General features: G+C 38.3%; 1 protein-coding gene across 1 annotated transcript in view; it reads right to left on the bottom strand.

Annotated features, from left to right (window-relative positions):
• Nucleotides 1–1,509: 1,509 nt before the first annotated feature.
• Fyttd1 (forty-two-three domain containing 1) overlaps nucleotides 1,510–19,204 on the bottom strand; it is a 34,703-nt gene continuing 17,008 nt past the window's right edge. The window contains exons 3-9 of the mRNA XM_013019422.1: nucleotides 14,013–14,161; nucleotides 13,670–13,782; nucleotides 10,248–10,344; nucleotides 9,814–9,875; nucleotides 6,378–6,452; nucleotides 3,846–3,972; nucleotides 1,510–3,194 (exon numbers count right to left, since the gene is read on the bottom strand). Coding sequence (XP_012874876.1) covers nucleotides 3,096–3,194; nucleotides 3,846–3,972; nucleotides 6,378–6,452; nucleotides 9,814–9,875; nucleotides 10,248–10,344; nucleotides 13,670–13,782; nucleotides 14,013–14,161 — 722 coding nt within the window. The 3' untranslated portion in view covers nucleotides 1,510–3,095. The remainder of the gene's footprint in view (nucleotides 3,195–3,845; nucleotides 3,973–6,377; nucleotides 6,453–9,813; nucleotides 9,876–10,247; nucleotides 10,345–13,669; nucleotides 13,783–14,012; nucleotides 14,162–19,204) is intronic.

The following is a 19,204-nucleotide window of genomic DNA, read 5'->3' as shown; positions in this document are numbered from 1 at the left end:
TTCAGCTCAACGCTAGCACTCTACCACTTGAGCCACAGCGCCACTTCTGCCTTTTTTCTTTTTACTTATGTGGTGCTGAGGAATGGAACCCAGGGCCTCATGCATGCAAGGCAAGCACTCTACCACTGAGCCACCTTCCCAGCCCAGCTAATAACTTTCTTACATATTTATGATTTGTCTATAATTAAAATTATGGTGAAAAGTTTATGATTGTTTAAAAAACACAAGTCTGATTACAATACTAGACTTTTCTAATAAGTGTTCCTAATTTGACACCACTTAATAAACTATCAAGTCATCATTGGTATAGATTTACTTACCATGTTACAAATGTTGATAACTAGCTATTTCCAGTTCTTAGATATTACTTTCTGTGGGTATTCAATTCACAAAACCACTTTATTACCAATTGCCACATTCAAGACTTGGAAAAGGGGCTGGGAAGGTAGCTCAGTGGTATAGTGCTTGCCTTGCATGCATGAGGCCCTGGGTTCCATTCCTCAGCACCACATAAGCAGAAAAAAAAAAGACTTGGAAAGATTAAGGTTCACTTTACTAAGATATAAGTGAGATTATACTGAATGTCTGACCTTTTAAATAATCTGAGTCTCTTTTTTAATGCCTACTGGCTAACTCTTGTTGGAGCTATGAATAAAATGATCAAAAGTTAGTTAAGGGATGACAACCAAAGACTATAGACTGATTTACTAAGTTAGCTAGTATCTTAAAAAAAAAAAATCACAAAATTCTGTGTAACACAGAAAAATATAAAAACCACAACTCAATGTCTATAGCTAAGAATAAATCATGTGAAACCTGTTACATTTTATTTGTTAAAAATGAACAGCTTCATAATAGATCTAAATGGAACTTTTCCAAAAAACACCAAAAAGTACAGTGTAAAGCACCTTCTCATTAAATACAAACTTTCATTTTGTGATGCACTGCATCAATGTTTTGCATACATCTTGATGCAAAAGAAATTTCAAGTGGCATCTTGTTTTTTAAAAAACCTAGGAACTGAACAAAAATGATTACACATTTCAAAGAAAGGAAAAATTCCTCTAGCAAAGCATATTGTTTTGTTTATATACAATGCTAATACACAAAGGTTTTAATTTAGTTGTACCAAAGGCAAAAATTATTTAAATGTAAATTAAATTACAAATGCGTGAAGAGCAGACATCTAATATACCAAGGACACTGTTATTTGATGTACTTAATGTTAATATATGGGGCAATTTTTAAAGTTTACCAAAAAATGGCATGAATAATCTGTGTAATATTTTAAATAACAGGAAAATGAGAATACCTTTATACCATATTTTCACCAACAGTTTTAAAGACAGTAAACTCACACTCAATTGTTTTTTCTTTAAAACAAGCTACCAGCAATTCTAAACCAGTCTATAATAGATCAAATAGAAGAATTATAGATCTAATAGAAGAATTCAGACTTTCAAAAATAGTTTACAATGAGTTCTTGGCTTCTATGAAAAGCCTCATATATAGTGAAGGAGAGACTAGAGTTTATTTTCAAATTCTGTGATGGCTCCCAATAAGTAATTCCTTATTAAACAGAAGTACTGGCATTAAGGATCAGATTTAATTCTTTGGTATAAGCATGAATCTGTTGCTGATCGCATTCTATGGTTAGAATAAACCGAGTAAACCAAGGAGCATGAGAGGCAATGAAGTCTAATATACAATACAAGGAAAACAGGAGTGGTAAATTTTGCTTTATAGAAAAAGTCAACATTTAAACACCAGAAACCTAACACCTACAGGCTTATACAAATTATAGCAAACTAAAGGTCAAACCTCAAACTGACCAAACTTGTTCAATTGAACCAGGAATATTTTGCTGCATTTTGGCATTTTACTATAATCTATGTACAATGGTCTGAGGAGTCTTAGCATTATCTTGGCACATCAGACCAACTCTGCTTACCAGTCCAGAGTCAGAAAAAAACTTTCTCCCTATAAATGTCTGAACTTAGTATCATACAAAAAAAAATCAAAATACAAGGTATACAACAATGGTACAATGTAATTCCAATTTGGCAATTTTCCTTTGAAACAAGTATATTTTTTGGAGCTAGAAATTGTTAATTTAGCAAGCTTAATAGATTACAATTTTTAACTTTGAATAAGAACAGTTTAGGACTTATGGCTATTAAGTTTACTATCAAAATATCTAAGTGACTCAGTCCATCTTAAAATTTTTTCTTATAAATATCATTTGAAGAATAATTTGTAGACACTAAACCCAAAGAATATACCTATAACTGGTATTTTGAAGTATTTCATCTAAGTTTCTGGTCTTTCAAATTGCTATTTCCTTTAATGCTTTCTTCATTTATCAAACAACAACTTTTAGTATTTTACAATCAACCTTATCCTCTAAAGTATTGGATAACTTTGTAAATATCCATTTATAGTAAAGAAACATCAACATTTTAAGCTGAGACATATTAATATAAGAGAACCACATTCCTGTTAAAAGTTCAACATTAAAAAATTAAAAGTTGGGAGTTTAACTTAATTCTATCTGAAAAATGAACTAAGTTCCAGATATTTCCATAAATCCTGAAAGCCAAAATTGAAATTCTCAAAAAGCTTTTTTTTTAAAAAAAAAATATATATAACTAATGAAGAAAGGCAACAGCACTTATATCAACACTATTCAAAGGTAAATGACAGCAACAAAGGGGGCTACATATATATCCAAAACTAAGATTTACCATGGCCAAGAGCCAAAAAATGGGCAAAGGTGATGAGATCCTACATGCCACTCTCATAAAAATAAGCAATTTCTATCTTTCTGTCTTCCTTCTGCTGCTTGAGGCACCAAAGAAGCCAAGAGAGAATTGTTCTGTCTGGGCCAACCAAGAAATCTTTAAGAACATATATGTATATTCCCTGTTATTCTTTCATGGGATTATTTTATACATTAAAAAAAAACCTTCAAAAATAAAAGTTATTTAGCCTTCTAAATATTTTGAAGTAAAGTTTCTTGAATTTCTGTGACGAATTCTTCAAGCAATTCAACTTCTCAAACAGTCATCACTGAAAAGTTCCTTTGACAAGGGAGCTTATCCCACAGTTACAAAGCGACTTCCTCCTTTGTTGAATGTGAGAGTGGCTCTTTGCTCCTTCAGTATCCCAAATCTTTCATTCAAAGTCATCCCTGTCTACAGAAAGGGAAAAAAAAGAACTTGACTCAAAACCTTACTTGCATTGGAACAATATGATCTTATGATTAAGCTACAAATATGTATGTGTATGAGCTCATGTGACCCTTACAAAGACTACATGAAATAGATGAAGTTAAGATATGTTTGCCTAGTTAGGTGGTGAAAGTGTGACATGGGTGGTAGAGCACTTGCCTAGCAAGTACAAGGCCCTAAGTTCAAACCTCAATACCACCAAAGGGTATGGAGTTACTATATAATCTACCACCTAGGTATTTAACAAGGAGAAATGAAAACATAGGTCCACACAAAAACTTGTATACACTGTTGGTCAAAGAAGTATTATTCATAATAGTCAAAAGAGTAGAACCAACATTAAATAAGATATAGTACATATTATGGAATTACACCATAAAAAGAATGAAATACGAAAACAAATGAACCTTGAAAACTTTATGGTAAGTAAAAGAAGTCAGGGACAAAGATCAAATATCTTATAACCCAACTTATACAAAACATCAAAACAGGGGAACTACAAGAGACAGAAATCAGGTTAGCGATTGCCAAAGTTTGTTGGGAAGGTTAAAGTGTTTTATTTACTGTACAAATACTGTCAATGAATGTCTTAAATACAGAAAACTTTTTTTTTACCTGTTTTCCAACACTATTTATGTCAAATTGTAGGGGAACGCCTTTAGGAACTTTCTTTACATCAGATTGCTCTCGTTTTGTCATAAAGGAAGGTACAGGAGTACGAGTTAATCTTGGTTTCTGAGCGCTATCAGAAAGAAAAAGCTACTGTTAGCTTGAAAATTAAAAAAAAAAGATTAATGGTTTGAACTCATATTCAAATGCCTTAGGTCTATTTTTTTAGGTAGCTGCACCTGCAATGAAATGTTCTTCTATAGAATATAAGCTTTAAAAAGACAGTTGGCTCTTGACTAAAAATTATAATTGTTCATAGAATATCTCAAGTATAACTACAAAACTTTCAGCCAAGCACCAGTGGCTCACATCTGTAATCCTAGTTACTCAATAAGATGAGATCTGAGGATCATGGTTCAAAGTTAGCCCTAGAAGAAAAGTCCATGAGACTCATCTGCAATTAATCACCAAAAATCCAGAAATGGATCTGTGGCTCAGTATAGCACTAGTCTTTAGAAAAAAGCTCAAGGGGGCTGGGAAGGTGGCTCAGTGGTAGAGTGCTTGTCTTGCATGCATGAGGCCCTGGGTTCGATTCCTCAATACCACATAAGTAGAAGTGGTGCTGTGGGGCTCAAGTAGAAGAGCTGAGGGACAGCACCCCGGCCCAGAGTTCAGGCCCCATGACTGACAAAAAAAATCTGTTGTAAGATACTGAGAGAATAAAAACATCATTTCATTGGGCTGGGAAGGTGGCTCAGTGGTGCCTGGCATGCATGAGGTCCTGGGTTCAATTCCTCGGCACCAAATAAGCAGAAAAAGCCGGAAGTGGTGCTGTGGTTCCAGTGGTAGAGCGCTAGCCTTGAGCTGAAAAGCTGAGGGACAACACCCAGGCCCAGGGTTCAGGCCCCATGACCAGCAAAAAAAAAAAAGAAAAAGAAAAAAGCTCAGGTATAGCTCCCAGGCCTCAAGTTCAGGCCCCAGGACACACACACACACACACACACACACACACACACACGCACGCACGCACGCACATGCACACACGCAGCACACGCGCGCGCGCGCGCGCGCGCACACACACACACACACACACTTTGAGCAATTTTAAATAACTGTTGATTTCTTTTTCTTTTTCTTTTTTTTTTGGTTGGTCAATGGGGCTTGAACTCTGGGCCTGAGCCCTGCTCCTTGGCTCAAGTGCTCTACCACTTGAGCCACAGCCCCACTTCTGCTTTTCTAGTGGTTTATTCGAGATAGAGTTTCATGGACTTTCCTGCCTGGGCTGGCTTTGAACTGAAATCCTCAGATCTCAGCCTGAGTAGCTAGGATTACAAGCGTAAGCCACTGGCAGCTAGCACAATTGTTGATTTCTAAGACTAAAGTCCTTCAAATCAAGTAAGCTGTAGTCTTAAAAGATCCAATCTACATTCTTTTCAGTTCAGTGATAAAGATGGCTAAATAGATCAGAAATTCTGTAAGCCTAGAAAGTTTATTATAGTACAATAAATATAACAAAATGTTTATGTAAATTAACATCATCTAGATAAAAGAATATACTGTAAGGTCTTTAAAAAGGTTAGTCTTACTAGGAAGAGGGGAAGAAAGGAAAAAACAAGTATGTGCAGTATCATCCCTTTTACATCCATATATACATTTATTTATTTATTTGTTTATTGTGCTAGTCCCAGGGCTTGAACTCCAGGGCCTGGGCACTGTTCCTTAGCATTTTTTGTTCAAGGCCAGTGCTCTACCATTTGAGCCATACCTACACTTCCCACTTTTTATTTTTGGAAGTTCATTGGAGAAAAGAGTGTCAAAAGACTTTCTATCCTAGCTAGCTTCAAATTGCAATCTTTAGATATTAGCTACCTCAGTAGCTAGGATTACAGATGTATTAGCTACCACTCCCAAGCTCCATATGTACATTTTAAAATGTATGATTAATTTTAAATGTATAATTGTTACACTTGAATAAAATTTTAAAAATAAAAATAGAAGTAACTGGCATGGTGGCTGACACTTGCTTATATTTCTAGCATTCAGGAAGCTGAGGCAGGAGGATCAAGTTCAAAGCTAGCTTGGGCTATATAGTGAGACTATTTCAAAAAAGCAAAACCCGGGGCTTGGAAGGTGGCTTAGTGGTAGAATGGGTTCAATTCCTCAGCGCCACATAAGCAAAAAAGCTGGAAGTGGTGGTGTGGCTCAAGTGGTAGAGCGCTAGCCTTGAGCTGAAGAGCTGAGAGACAGCACCCAGGCCCAGAGTTCAGGCCCCACAACTGACCAAAAATAAAAAAGCAAAATCCATCTATCTATTTATCTCTTGATCCATCTATCCATCAGTAAAAAAAAAAGTCATTAAAAAGGGTTATGGCGGTATCGAACCAGTGATCCATGGTAGTTTTCACTTTTACTTATACTACTTCCAATTTGTAGCACAAGTAATAAGTAATACTTTTGAATTTAACTCCCTCCTAACTTGAACATCATATTGTGAACACAGGTCCAGTACTGTTGTGCAAAAAGAAAGAAAAGACTTACACTGGGTTCTGAACTGCTGCAGGATTGTCAATGGATACTGTAAGAATTCCTCCATTTGTAGTGGAAGTACGCCATCTAGTTTCAAAAGAAAACAAGTTTCACTAAAGTGATGTTCATAAATCCTCTATCTCATATAAAGATATTCCATCCATCCATCCATCTATTTGCTACCCATCTACCTACCACTCATCTACCTACTCACTTACTTACCTAACTACTCATCCATTTTGGTGCTAAGGAACCTATGATCTATGTGTTAAGAAGGTGTTCTACTGAGCTACAATCCCAGTTTCAAAATATGTAGCCAGGTGCCAATGGCTCATACCCATAATCCTAGCTACTCAGAAGGCTAGATATAAGCATTGCAGTTCAAAGTCAGTTCAAAGACCATGTGATTCTTATCTCCAATTACCTACCCCCCACAAAAAAAAGCTGGAAGTAGAGCTATAGTTCAAGCCCCAGAACAGACAGACAGACAGACAGACACACACACACACACACACACAACACACACACACCATACACAGTGAAAATAGATATTTTAGAAACAGTCATTACTTTTGAGGTTTTAAACACACAACACTGAGGACCCCAACATGATATCTTAATCAGCATCTTAAATTATTAAATTTTTAACACAATAAATAAATATACAAACTTCAGTTGGGTGCTGGTGGCTCACACATATAATAATAGCTATGTAGGCTGAGATTTGAGAATTGCAGTTCAGAGCTAGCCTAGGCAGACAAATCTGCCAGATGTCAGCAAAAAGCCAGTATTGGGGAAAACAGCTCAAGTGATAGAGCAACAGCTGTGAGTGAAAAAGCTTAGCAAGAACACAAGGCCCTGAGGTCAAGCTCACTACCAGAAATGAAAAACAAAACAAAACTGTATACTTTTTTTTAAAATCAAATACAGAAGCAGCTTCTAATAAAACCTAACAATCTTTCACCTCATAGTCTCTTTCTTCCCATTTTTGTTCTCCAGAGTGGCTCTTCTAACTTTTCCTGTTTTCTGTTTTTGTTTTGTTTTTTGGTCAGTGGTGGGGCTTGAACTCTGGGCCTGGGTGCTGTCCCTCAGCTCTTCAGCTCAAGGTGAGCGCGCTCTACTGCTTGAGCCACAGCGCCACTTCTGGTTTTCGAGTAGCTTATTGGAGATAAGAGTCTCACAGACTTTCCTGCCCGGGCTGGCTTTCAACCTGATCCTTGGATCTTAGCCTCCTGAGTAGCTAGGATTACAGGCGTGAGCCACTGCAACCAGCTGGGTTTTTTTTTGTTGTTGTTGTTGTTGTTGTTTTGTCAGTGGTGGGGCTTGAATTCTGGGTCTGGGCCCTGTCCCTCAGTTCTTCAGCTCAAGGCTAGAGCTCTACCACTTGAGCCATAATGCCACTTCCAGTTTTCTGAGTGGTTTATTGGAGATAAAGAGTCTCACAGACTTTCCTGCCTGGGCTGGCTTTGAACCTGGCTTTGAACCACAATCCTAAAATCTCAGCCTTGTGAGTAGCTAGGATTACAGGTGTGAGCCACTAGCATCTGGCCTTTTCCTGTTTTTCTAGTTCAGTAAATATGATGTTTTATAAGCTGGGCACCATTGGTTTACACCTATAATCCTAGCTATTTAGGAGGCTTGAGATCTCAGAATAGATTAATGAGCAAAATGCCAGAAGAAGTATGGCTCCAGTGGTAGAGTACCAGCCTTGACAGAAAAAGCTAAGCAAGATTTTAGGCTCTGAGTTCAAAATGCAGTGTCCATCTGTGCAAACATTTACTATATTGCTATAATGAATAAATTTATCACATTATTCTCTAGTTTCTGTATGTCCCAAAAAATATTGTTCCTCTGTACTGTTATTTAAATCACACATTTCTTCTAGCAGTATCTCTTGAACTACTCCTCACTCTTTCTTTCCACCTTTTCTCCCACTTTGTATCTTCCACTATTCATGAGCCCTCCCTTTTAGATGATTATTACATAGTTATTATTATTTTGAGACAACCTTGCTATGTAGCCTGGGCCTCAACTGAACTTGTAATTCTCCTGTTCTGGCTTCCAATTACACCTGACTACTACCTGCCAATTGCTTTATTAGCCAAAATTTGAAATTTATATTATATTCTAGTCTTTTTTTGGGGGGGGTCCGGTCGTGGGGTCTGAACTCTGGGCCTGGGCACTGTCCCTCAGCTCTTCAGCTCAAGGCTAGCACTCTACCACTTGAGCCACAGCGCCACTCCCGGCTTTTTTCATTTTGCTTATGTGGTGCTGAGGAATCGAACCCAGGGCCTCAGGCATGCAAGGCAAGCACTCTACCACTGAGCCACCTTCCCAGCCCTATATTCTAGTCTTAAAATGACTATTTTTCACTTTGTCCACAGGTTGAGTCTCAAAAGTCCAAAATAAATAAATGGCATATAATATCACTATTATGTAAACACTGTTCATTGCAGAAGCAAAGAGGCTCTCATTATTATTGTCCAGTTATTTTTCATATATAGTCTTGGCGTTTTTTTTTTTTTTACTTGAGAATAGCTTTGGAACATGACTCTCCTATCAATGGCTTTCTATGTAGCTGCAATCACAGTACGTGCTACAATGTGGTGGCCAGCTGTTGACTGAGGTAGGTCTGTTTTTGCCCAGTCTGACCTCAAACTGCAATTTCTGCCTCTAAGAGGGTGGGCTTACAGGCTTACTCCACCACTCTCAGTCCCATTATTTATTATCTTCCTTATGGTTTCTCATGTCATGGCTCCTATGCTAAAGAATGGTGCCAATATGAAGTTCACATAGTTTATTTTCCTACACTGACTAGGTAAAATCATACTTACTATACTCAGCATCACATCTAAAACCATGACAATGTTTTACTTTGCAAAAGCAGTGGTAATTTTTAATAGTTTCATCTCAAAGCCTGATGGAAATTGATGGAAATGTTACACATCTCACCTCAGGAAATATAATTATAACAGACAAAAATACGTTTGAGAAGGTTTTACACTGTCATACGTGAAAATATTCCATTGTTTAAAATTTTACAAGCCTTCTAAAAGCTTTACTAAATTTTCTTCTATTCATTCCAAATACGTTTATACAAAAACAGAAAAAATTCATTAAGATAAAAGAAAATAGGTTATCAAGAATATAGTAACTTACTTTGTGCTAAAACAGTTACAATGCTTACATAAGAAAACTCAAAAGGTTTTTGTGATGCTGGGGATTAAGCTCAATGGTAGAGTGCTTGCCTAGCATGTATAATATCCTGGGTTTAGTTCCTAGCCCTTAAAAAAAAAAGTATTTGGAGAAAAAAGGAACAAAATTAGATTTCAGGCTTAATACCATTTTGGGCATCATCAATTTCACTCACGCTAAGGCACATGGTAATTTGGGGGTAGCTATAGTCTGAGTTTTAAAATGACATCTTGAAAAACAAATTGAAACTTACTGACGCGTTCTCTTTGCTACTACATCTTCTAGCAGCTGTTCTGTGTTCACCTGGGCCTGAACCTAAAGGAGGGAAAAAGCAGTAGATCCTATAGAAAGCAGAGGATTTGAATCCAAACAGCCATCATGCTATAACTAAAACCCAACTGTGGTAAGTGCATGCATGCAAGAGAGGCTCTGTGCTGCTATGGTAACACCACTGTTTAACTTTCTTTATAAAAAAAATGGTAAACATAAGTTGTTAAGTTCTTATAAGTTGCTATTGAGGACAAGAGAAATAGGGGGGAAAATATACAGGAAGAACTAATGTCATGTTTTCTATATCCCCAACCTAATGTCAACCATGGGCTACACCTATAACTGAGTATCACTAAAGATGTCTGTCTCAGGATCAACTTCAAGTAAAAAGAAAATCCCACCAAGGCTTTTGAATACCTTCAGGCCTCTTCGGAAAAGAAAAGTTGCCTGGCGAGTATCTTTCTGATGGCTTAATTTATTTCCACTCCTGGAAAAATTAGCTGGAAGGTTAGTTCTGCAACACAAACATATGTCATGAGTAATCTCAATTTCTTTGTTTTTAAACATTTTGAAAAAAGACAAAAGTATTTCAATTCATGCAATGAAAACTTGATGAGCATACACTAGAAAGTATGAACTCCACATTGTTTCCTTATTTATATGAAGCTACTGAATTTGATTTCCAACATCTCCCTCTGTAATACATCACATAAACACCTGGTTAACGTTTAACTGATTTATTGCTTAAATAATAATAAGGCCTCTAATAAGGCCTTTCTTCCTACATATGGTATCTTCAGAAGACATTTACAAAATCATATTTAAAATGCTATTTCCTATTCCCAAATTAGGTGAAAACATGAATTTACAGATTTACAGGATTAGTATAGAGAAAAACATCACACCTAGGATCATTCATAGTCAAAGTAAAAACAATAACAAAAAAAACTTGAAAAACAACCTCTACTCTTTCAGCTTTCTTCTCTTTTCCACACTCACAAACCTTTATATATTAACATAAGCCACAGGACTGGGGATTTAGCTCAGTGGTTGAGCACTTGGCTAGCAAGCCACAAAGGCCTTGGATTTATTTAATCCCCAGCACCACAAGGAAAAGAAAATTCTGCACTGGCATCTGTCTGTCTGTCTCTCTTGCACTCGTGCTCTGTGTGTGTGTTTGTGTGTGTGTGTGTGTGTATATATATATACACACACATTTATATATATTCACACACATATGCATCTGTGTCACACACACGGAATATATATATGCCATACAAATATGTATATGTGTATACACACACATGCATAATACACCGAAACACACACATGTTTAACAGAGAACTTACGCTCTTTCACTTTAGTATTTCATACACAGAATAATGCATACTCAATAAATTATACTTGACCTTCACCACTTTCTATTCTTTACAAGAAGTTGATAGAGTATGAAAAAAACAAATTTTCTGCATGGTGCCAATGGCTTGAGCCCATATCTTACCTACTAAGGAGCATGAGATCTGAGGATCAAAATTCAAAGCCAGCTGGACCAGCAAAGTCCATGAAACTCTTATCTCTAATTAATCAGCAAAGAGTTATGGAGCTGTGGCTCAAGCAGTACAACACTAGCCTTGAGCAAAAAAGCTCAAGGATAGTGCCAAGGCCTTGAGTTCAAGGCCCAGGACCAGCACCAAAAATAAAAATAAAGGGGCTGGGAAGGTGGCTCAGTGGTAGAGCGCTTGCCTCGCATGCCTGAGGCCCTGGGTTCGATTCCTCAGCACCACAGAAGCAAAAAGAAAAAAAAAGCCAGAAGTGGTGCTGTGGCTCAAGTGGTAGAGTGCTAGCCTTGAGCTGAAGAGCTGAGGGACAGCGCCCAGGCCCAGAGTTCAGGCCCCATGACCGGACCAAAAACAAAAATAAAAATAAATCACTTTCATCTATTCAACGAACAAATGCATAAAAGGTTACCTATCTTACCACCAACCTTATAGAGGTTCAAATGCAAAATTTCCTCAAATAGCTCAAATAACTTGTAACTCTCACCGGGCACCAGCGGCTTATATCCTAGCTCTCAGGTGGCTAAAATCTGGAGGACTGAAGTTCAAAGACGGCCCAGATGGAAAGCCCATGAAATTCCATCTCCAATTAATTAGCAAAAAGCCAGACTTAAGTGGCTCAAGTAGTAGAGTGCCAGCCATGGACAAGGCTAAGCAAAAGGCACTGAGTTCAAGGCCAATTATTGGTAAAAACAAAACCAAAAATATGTCTCATAAAAAGAAGATTTTTATTTAGGGTAGGCCTGTTTCACAGAAGATACTATACCAAATGATTTCCAAAGATGATGGTTAAGTGAAATTTTGTTCATAAAAAGACTAAAGTTCACGGTTTTATGAATTATCTTCTAAGATGTAGAGTTGTAGTTCAAGTGGCAGAATGCCAACCTTGAACAAAATAGCTTAAAGGACAGCACCCAGCCCTGAGTTCAAGCCCAGCAAACACACAAAAAAGGTATTATTTTCTTTCTTTTTTTTTTTTTTGGCAAGTCAGGGCCTGGGCACTGTCCCTCAGCTTCTTTTGCTAAAGGCTAGCACACTATCACTTGAGCCACAGAACTTTTCTGCTTATGTGGTACTGAGGAACTGAACTCAGGGCTTCATGCATGCTAGGCTAGCACTCTACCACTAAGCCACATTCCATCCCCTATTCATTTCTTAAAGATTAATTCCATGTGCTGGGAATGGGGCTTACTGGTAGAGTGCTTGCCTAGCATGAATGAAGCCCTGTGTTCAATTCTAGTACCGCATAAACAGAAAGGCCAGAAGTGGTACTGTTGCTCAAGTGGTAGAGCTCTAGCCTTGAGCACAGAGAAGCTCAAGGGCAGAACCCAGGCCCGGAGGTCAAGCCCCCGAGTCAGCAAAAAAAAAAAAAAAAAAAGAATGATACTTAAAATTGAAATAACAAGCTGGGCACTGGTGGTTCACACCTGTAGTCCTAGCTACTTAGGAGACTGAGATCTTTGGATCACGGTTCAAAGCCAGCCTGGGCAGGAGAGGCCAGGAAACTCTTATCTCCAATAAATCACCAGAAAACCAGAAGTGGCACTGTAACTCAAGTGGCAGAGCACTAGCCTGGAGCTGAAGTGCTGAGGGACAGCACTCAGACCCAGAGTTCAAGCCCCATGACCCACAAAAAAAAAAAAATAGTAATTCCACAGCTTGTCAACTTCCTTTTTGACTACTTTATCCTTATGAAGGACAGAATACCAAAATTATAACAACACACTATCATTTCTTGGTTTATGTTATGCTTTTCAATTTAGTGTAAAAATAATTTGAACCTGATAAACACTTATGCAGAATCTTTCTTTCTGGTTTTGCTTTTCCACAAATAACCTACATTGCTATTTGTAGAAACAGTAAGAAACACTGAGATTAAATAATCAATTTAGTTTTCAGAATTCTCAATTCTGATTGGCATAGTATGATTTTTATCTAATAGATAAGTTTTATAATTTTGTTCTGTAAACATAGAGAAATGATACTTAAAAAAGTTTACATAAGTTGTACTCATCAGTAATACTGTGTCTAAGAAATAAAGAAGCTGCTGCTGAATGCTTCCATGTTGTTTTAAACAAACATCTCAGTATACGTCTTCATCCCTTTTGTGGTGCTGGGAATTTACTCAGGGCTTCATGCATGAGGCAAATCCTGAACTCCAACCAAATATTTGTTTTGAAAATGATCAGATAAGAAGAATCATTGTAAATCAATTCTTCTAAACCCTAAGTAGAAAAATGTTATTTGTTTATGTCCATTACTGCCACGAATTTGAGTACTTACTTTCTGTTTAACTGGTTAGGCCTCTTGAGAACTGCAACTGGTTTCCTTTGTGCTTCATTTTGTCTCAGAAGGTTTGTCTTCCTTTTTAACACTGGAAAATATCGCTCTATATTCTTTCAGAAAGTAAGAAACTATGTTAATCAATTTCCTTTTTTTCCCTTTAAATCCTAATACAGTAAACATTTCTAATGTAGAATGATACAGACTAACAAATTCTTGAATGTGGAGATCAAAGAGATGAAGAAATTAAAATGACCTGAAAAAAATCTCTTAAATGGCTGAAAAGAAAGATGACAGTCAAACATAAAACACCTGGGGGTACTCTGGGGGCTGCACATCCTACCTTGTCACTGAGAGGAGGACGATTCATAGGACTAATTCCTTTTCGAATTCCAGGTGTTTTCCTAGCCGCAAGGCCAGTGACAACTCCATAAGGACGTCTCTTTGCAGGTATTATTCTTCCTCTACGGTTAAGATTACTTTTACCAAAGCCTATAGAAAGAAAAGAAGAAACAGTATTAACATAAAAATGTAACTGGTAGAATCACAGAATACAGAATACTCTATTTTCTGAAGCAGGATGGATATTCTTATTTACATGTTATGTGTATATTCAAGTTACATAACACTTTTCTCATTTATTTATTTATTTTTGTGTTAGCTCTGGGGCTTGAACTCAGGATCTGGGCACCGTCCCTGAGCTTTTGTGCTTAAGATTACTGTTCTACCACTTGAGTCACAGCTCCATTTTTTACTTTTTGGTGGTTAACTGAAGATAATAAGAGTCTCTGAGGGGGGCTGGGAAGGTGGCTCAGTGATAGAGCACATCCATGAGGCCCTAGGTTCGATTCCTCAGCACCACATAAGCAAAAAGAAAAAAACCGGAAGTGGCGCTGTGACTCAAGTGGTAGAGCACTAGCCTTGAGCTGAAGAGCTGAGGGACAGTACCCAGGTCCAGAGTTCAGGTCCCACAACCGGACCCAAAAAAAAAAAAGAAAAGGGGCTGGGAAGATGGCTCAAAGAAAAAAACCGGAAGTGGCGCTGTGACTCAAGTGGTAGAGCACTAGCCTTGAGCTGAAGAGCTGAGGGACAGTACCCAGGCCCAGAGTTCAGGCCCCACAACCGACCAAAAAAAAAAAAAGCCGGAAGTGGCGCTGTGGCTCAAGTGGTAGAGTGCTAGCTTTGAGCTGAAGAGCTGAGGGACAGTGCCCAGGCCCAGAGTTCAGGCCCTACGACCGACCAAAAAAAAAAAAAGCTGGAAGTGGCGCTGTGGCTCAAGTGGTAGAGTGCTAGCTTTGAGCTGAAGAGCTGAGGGACAGTGCCCAGGCCCAGAGTTCAGGCCCTACGACTGACAGAAAGAAAGAAAGAGAGAAAGAAAAATAAAGAAAAGGAAGGAAGGAAGAAAGAAAGAAAGAAAGGAAGGAAGGAAGAAAGGAAGAAAGAAAGAGTCTCTCAGACTTTCCTCCCCAGGCTGGCTTTGAATCTTTTTTTTTTTTTTGCCAGTCATGGACCTTAACTCTGGGCCTGGGCACTGTCCCTTAGCTCTTCAGCTCAAGGCGAGTGCTCTAACACTTGAGCCACAGCACCACTTCTGGCTTTTTCTGTTTATGTGGTGCTGAGGAATCGAACCCAGGGCCTCATGCATGCAAGGCAAGCACTCTAGCACTGAGCCACCTTCCCAGCCCATGGCTTTGAATCTTGATCCTCAGATCTCCTTAGCCTCTTGAATAGCTAGAATTATAGAAGTTAGCCACTGGCACCCAGCTTTTTGTTGTTGTTTTGGTCAGTCATGGGGCTTGAACTCCGGGCCTGGGCACTGTCCCTTGAGCTGTCTTCAGCTCAAGGGTGAGTGCTGTACCACTTGAGCCACAGCATCACTTCTGGTTTTCTGGTGGTTAATTGGAGATAAAAGTCTCTTGGGACTTTCCTGCCCAGGCTGGCTTTGAACCCCACTTCTCAGATCTCAGCCTCCTGAATAGCTAAGATTACAGGCGTGAGCCACTGGCACCCAGCAACATTTAATTTTTAAATAATCAATAAGTTGCACTGGCAAGGATTCTATGCTTGTACTAGACTGCTCAAGGACTAGAATGTCCCTTTTAAAAGCTGTCCCCTGGGGCTGGGAAGGTGGCTCAGTGATAGAGTGCTTGCCTTGCATGCATGAGGCCCTGGGTTCGATTCCTCAGCACCACATAAGCAGAAAAGGCCGGAAGTAGTGCTGTGGCTCAAGTGGTAGGGTGCTAGCCTTGAACTGAAGAGCTGAGGGACAGCGCCCAGCCCAGAGTTCAGGCCACACGACTGACAAAAAAAAAAAAAAAAAAGCTGTCCTCTTTCTGTGGCTCTTTTCTCTTTTTATTATGCAGTGCTGGGGATGAAAAACAGAGCCTAAGGCATGTCAGCCAAGTGCTATACCCCAGCAGCACCTGTCATTATTCTCTCAACAGGACAATCTAGACAGTAGCCAATATTTATATGTAGCTACTGAGTAGTACCTAGTATAAACTGAGATATTATAAATAATGTAAAATATTTCATTTATTTTTGTTATTATATAATGAGATGGTAATATTTTGAATTTAATATGAGGTTAACATTTCACTATTACTGAATAGTGTTCATCGATAGTACAGTCATGATCTCATCTCCCATTTACTACTTTGCCATCTACTTTCAGTCCTTTTCTATTCAAAATGCTTTTGATAAAGTCTGTAGTGTCAATGAACATATTTTAATCTCTGTGGCATGTAACATTACTTTCAGTTTCCACTATGTACCTTACAGATTTAAATTCTTTTGCTCTAATAATTTTTAAAAAGCTGAGTGTAGGTATTCTATATTTTGGTTTCTGCTTTACTTAAATAATTCATAAAGACTACCATGAAGGGGGTAAAATTGGAACATAGTGTGAATAGGTTTGGAGATGTAACAGTGAAATCTCCATTTGTACAATCTATATAAACTAATAAATAAAGTGAAAAAAAATAAAGACACTCATATGGGACTATTCAGTATTTAGTACTAGTATGTAGGTGAATTGAATCAATCACAACTGTATTTCATACTCTATATACTATTTTATAGCCTATATTAACACTTCCCAATAACACTACTATATCAACACTACACTATATCATTTTATTGCCTTATTTCATGGGTCATATTTGATCTAATCAACTACTTAATCATTTCAGTTATTTGTAAATTTTTATGCACAGCTATGATTATTTCCTCAAAATATAACTTTCTAGAAAGTGAAACGTTGTGTTAAAGAGTAAAGCAAATTATTTTTTGAAAGTTTTTTTTTGTGGGTCATGGGGCTTGAACTCTAGGCCTGGGCCCTCTCCCTCAGCTCTTCAGCTCAAGGAGTTCTCTACCACTTGTAGAGCCACTTCTGGTTTTCTGGTGCTTTATTGGAGATAAGAGTCTCACGGACTTTCCTCCCAGGCTGGCTTTGAACTGCAATCCTCAGATCTCAGCCTTCTGAGTAGCTAAGAGTACAGGCATAAGCCGCCAGTGCCCGCTTTTCTGAAAGTTTTATGAGCATACATTATACAGGTGGCATTTCACTGTGACATTTCCACAGAGGTATACAATGTATCCTATCAATCTCAGCCCTAATGTTATATAGTCTCCTACTCTCCTGAAATTTTTTTTCCAGAAGTACCAGAGTTTGAACTCAGGTCTTAACACTTATTAGCAAGCACTCTACTACTGAGCCACATCCCCAGTCCTGAGTCATATATATATATACATATACATATATGGGTTTTTTAATTAATTTTTTTTTCCTGTACTGATACTTGAACTTAGAGTCTCATGCTTGCTTGTTGTCTGGCTTGCTCAACTGGTGGTCTACAACCTGAACATCACAGTCCTGCTTTTTGCTGGTTATTCTGAAAATGGAGTCTGGTGGACTTTACTGCCTGAGCTAGTATGAAATCGCCAGCTTCTGTATGTTAACCTCTTGAGTAGATATGATTACAGATATTAATCACAGGTGCCCCGTGAATTCTTAAAAAAAACATTATTTTTACTAGTATACATTAGTTGTGTGTGTAGGGGGTTATCATGGTATTTCTACACATGTATATAATGTATTAATTAATCTTAGTACCCATTTATCATTCTCCCTTACTCCTCCCCCCTTCCTAAAACAATTTCAATAGGTTTCATTGCTCTGTTTACATACATGCAAATAAAACTACTTTGACTATATTCATCCTCACTCACTCTCTTTGTTAGCTCAGTTCAGCTCTCACCTGGATCTCCCTACCCCCAGAGCCTAATCTATTTCTCCCCACTTCAATCACTTCTTATTGATCATAGCTTTCATTGAGGGTCTTTATGCTACGAGTTAAGCAAACTCTTAGGGAATTTTCTTTTATTATTTATTTATTTATTTATTTTTGGTCAGTCGTGGGGCTTGAACTCTGGACTTGGCCACTGTCCCTGGGCTCTTCAACTCAAGGCGAGCGCTCTACCGCTTGAGCCACAGCGCCACTTCCAGTTTTCTAGTGGTTTATTGGAGATAAGAATCTTACAGACTTTCCTGGCTTTGAACTGTGATCCTCAGATCTCAGTCTCCAGAGTAGCTAGGATTACAAGCATGAGCCACCGGCACCCAGCCTGGGAATTTTATTTATGTTTCAAAATTCCTACTGGAACGAGCTCCCAGGAACATAAAGAAAAGTGCCAATTCTATATTATTGACAACTCACTATGTTATCTTTTTTAAAAAGTTTTTATTTAAAACACCTTGTATGAAAACAAGCCTGGGTAAAAGAGTAATACTAGAGGTATAAAACCACATTTTATACTACAAAGCCATAGTAACAAAAACAGACCCAAAGATCAATGGGACAGAATAAAGACTTAGCAATAAAACCATACTGGGAAAGTTGGAGCTGCTTCAACAAACACTGCTAGCAACTTCATGAACCCTCCTGGTTCACGAAGCTAAAGGACACTCAAAAAAAATTTTTTTGGTGCCAGTCCTGGGGCTTGAACTCAGGGACTGGGCACTGTCCCTCAGCTTTTTGTTTGAGGATAGCACTACCACTTGAGCCACAACTCTACTTCCAGCTTTTTGGTAGTTAATTAGAAATAAGAGACTTTCGTGCCTGAGCCAGGAGTTGGTGGCTCATGCCTGTAATCCTAGCTACTCAGGAGGCTGAGATCTGAGGATCACAGTTCAAAGCCAGCCCAGGCAGAAAAGTCCGTGAGACTCTTATCTCCAGTAAGCCACCAGAAAACCAGAAGTGTGGCACTGTGGCTCAGTGGTAGAGCGCTCACCTTGAGCTAAAAAGCTGAAGGACAATGCCCAGGCCCAGAGTTCAGCCCCATGACTGACAAAAAAAAAAAAGAGAGAGAGAGAGAGACTTTCCTGCCTGGACTGCCTTTGAACCTTAGTCCTCAGATCTCTGCCTCCTGAGTTATCTAGAATAACAGGCATGAGTCACCGGTATCTGGCTCTCATCTTAATATTGATTTTGAGGAGAATGTTTTTAAGAACGGTATATATACATGTGTGTGTGT

Source organism: Dipodomys ordii, unplaced genomic scaffold (assembly GCF_000151885.1).
Source record: "Dipodomys ordii isolate 6190 unplaced genomic scaffold, Dord_2.0 Scaffold45, whole genome shotgun sequence".
NCBI lineage: Eukaryota > Metazoa > Chordata > Mammalia > Rodentia > Heteromyidae > Dipodomys > Dipodomys ordii.
This window is presented reverse-complemented; position numbering and strand designations above follow the sequence as displayed.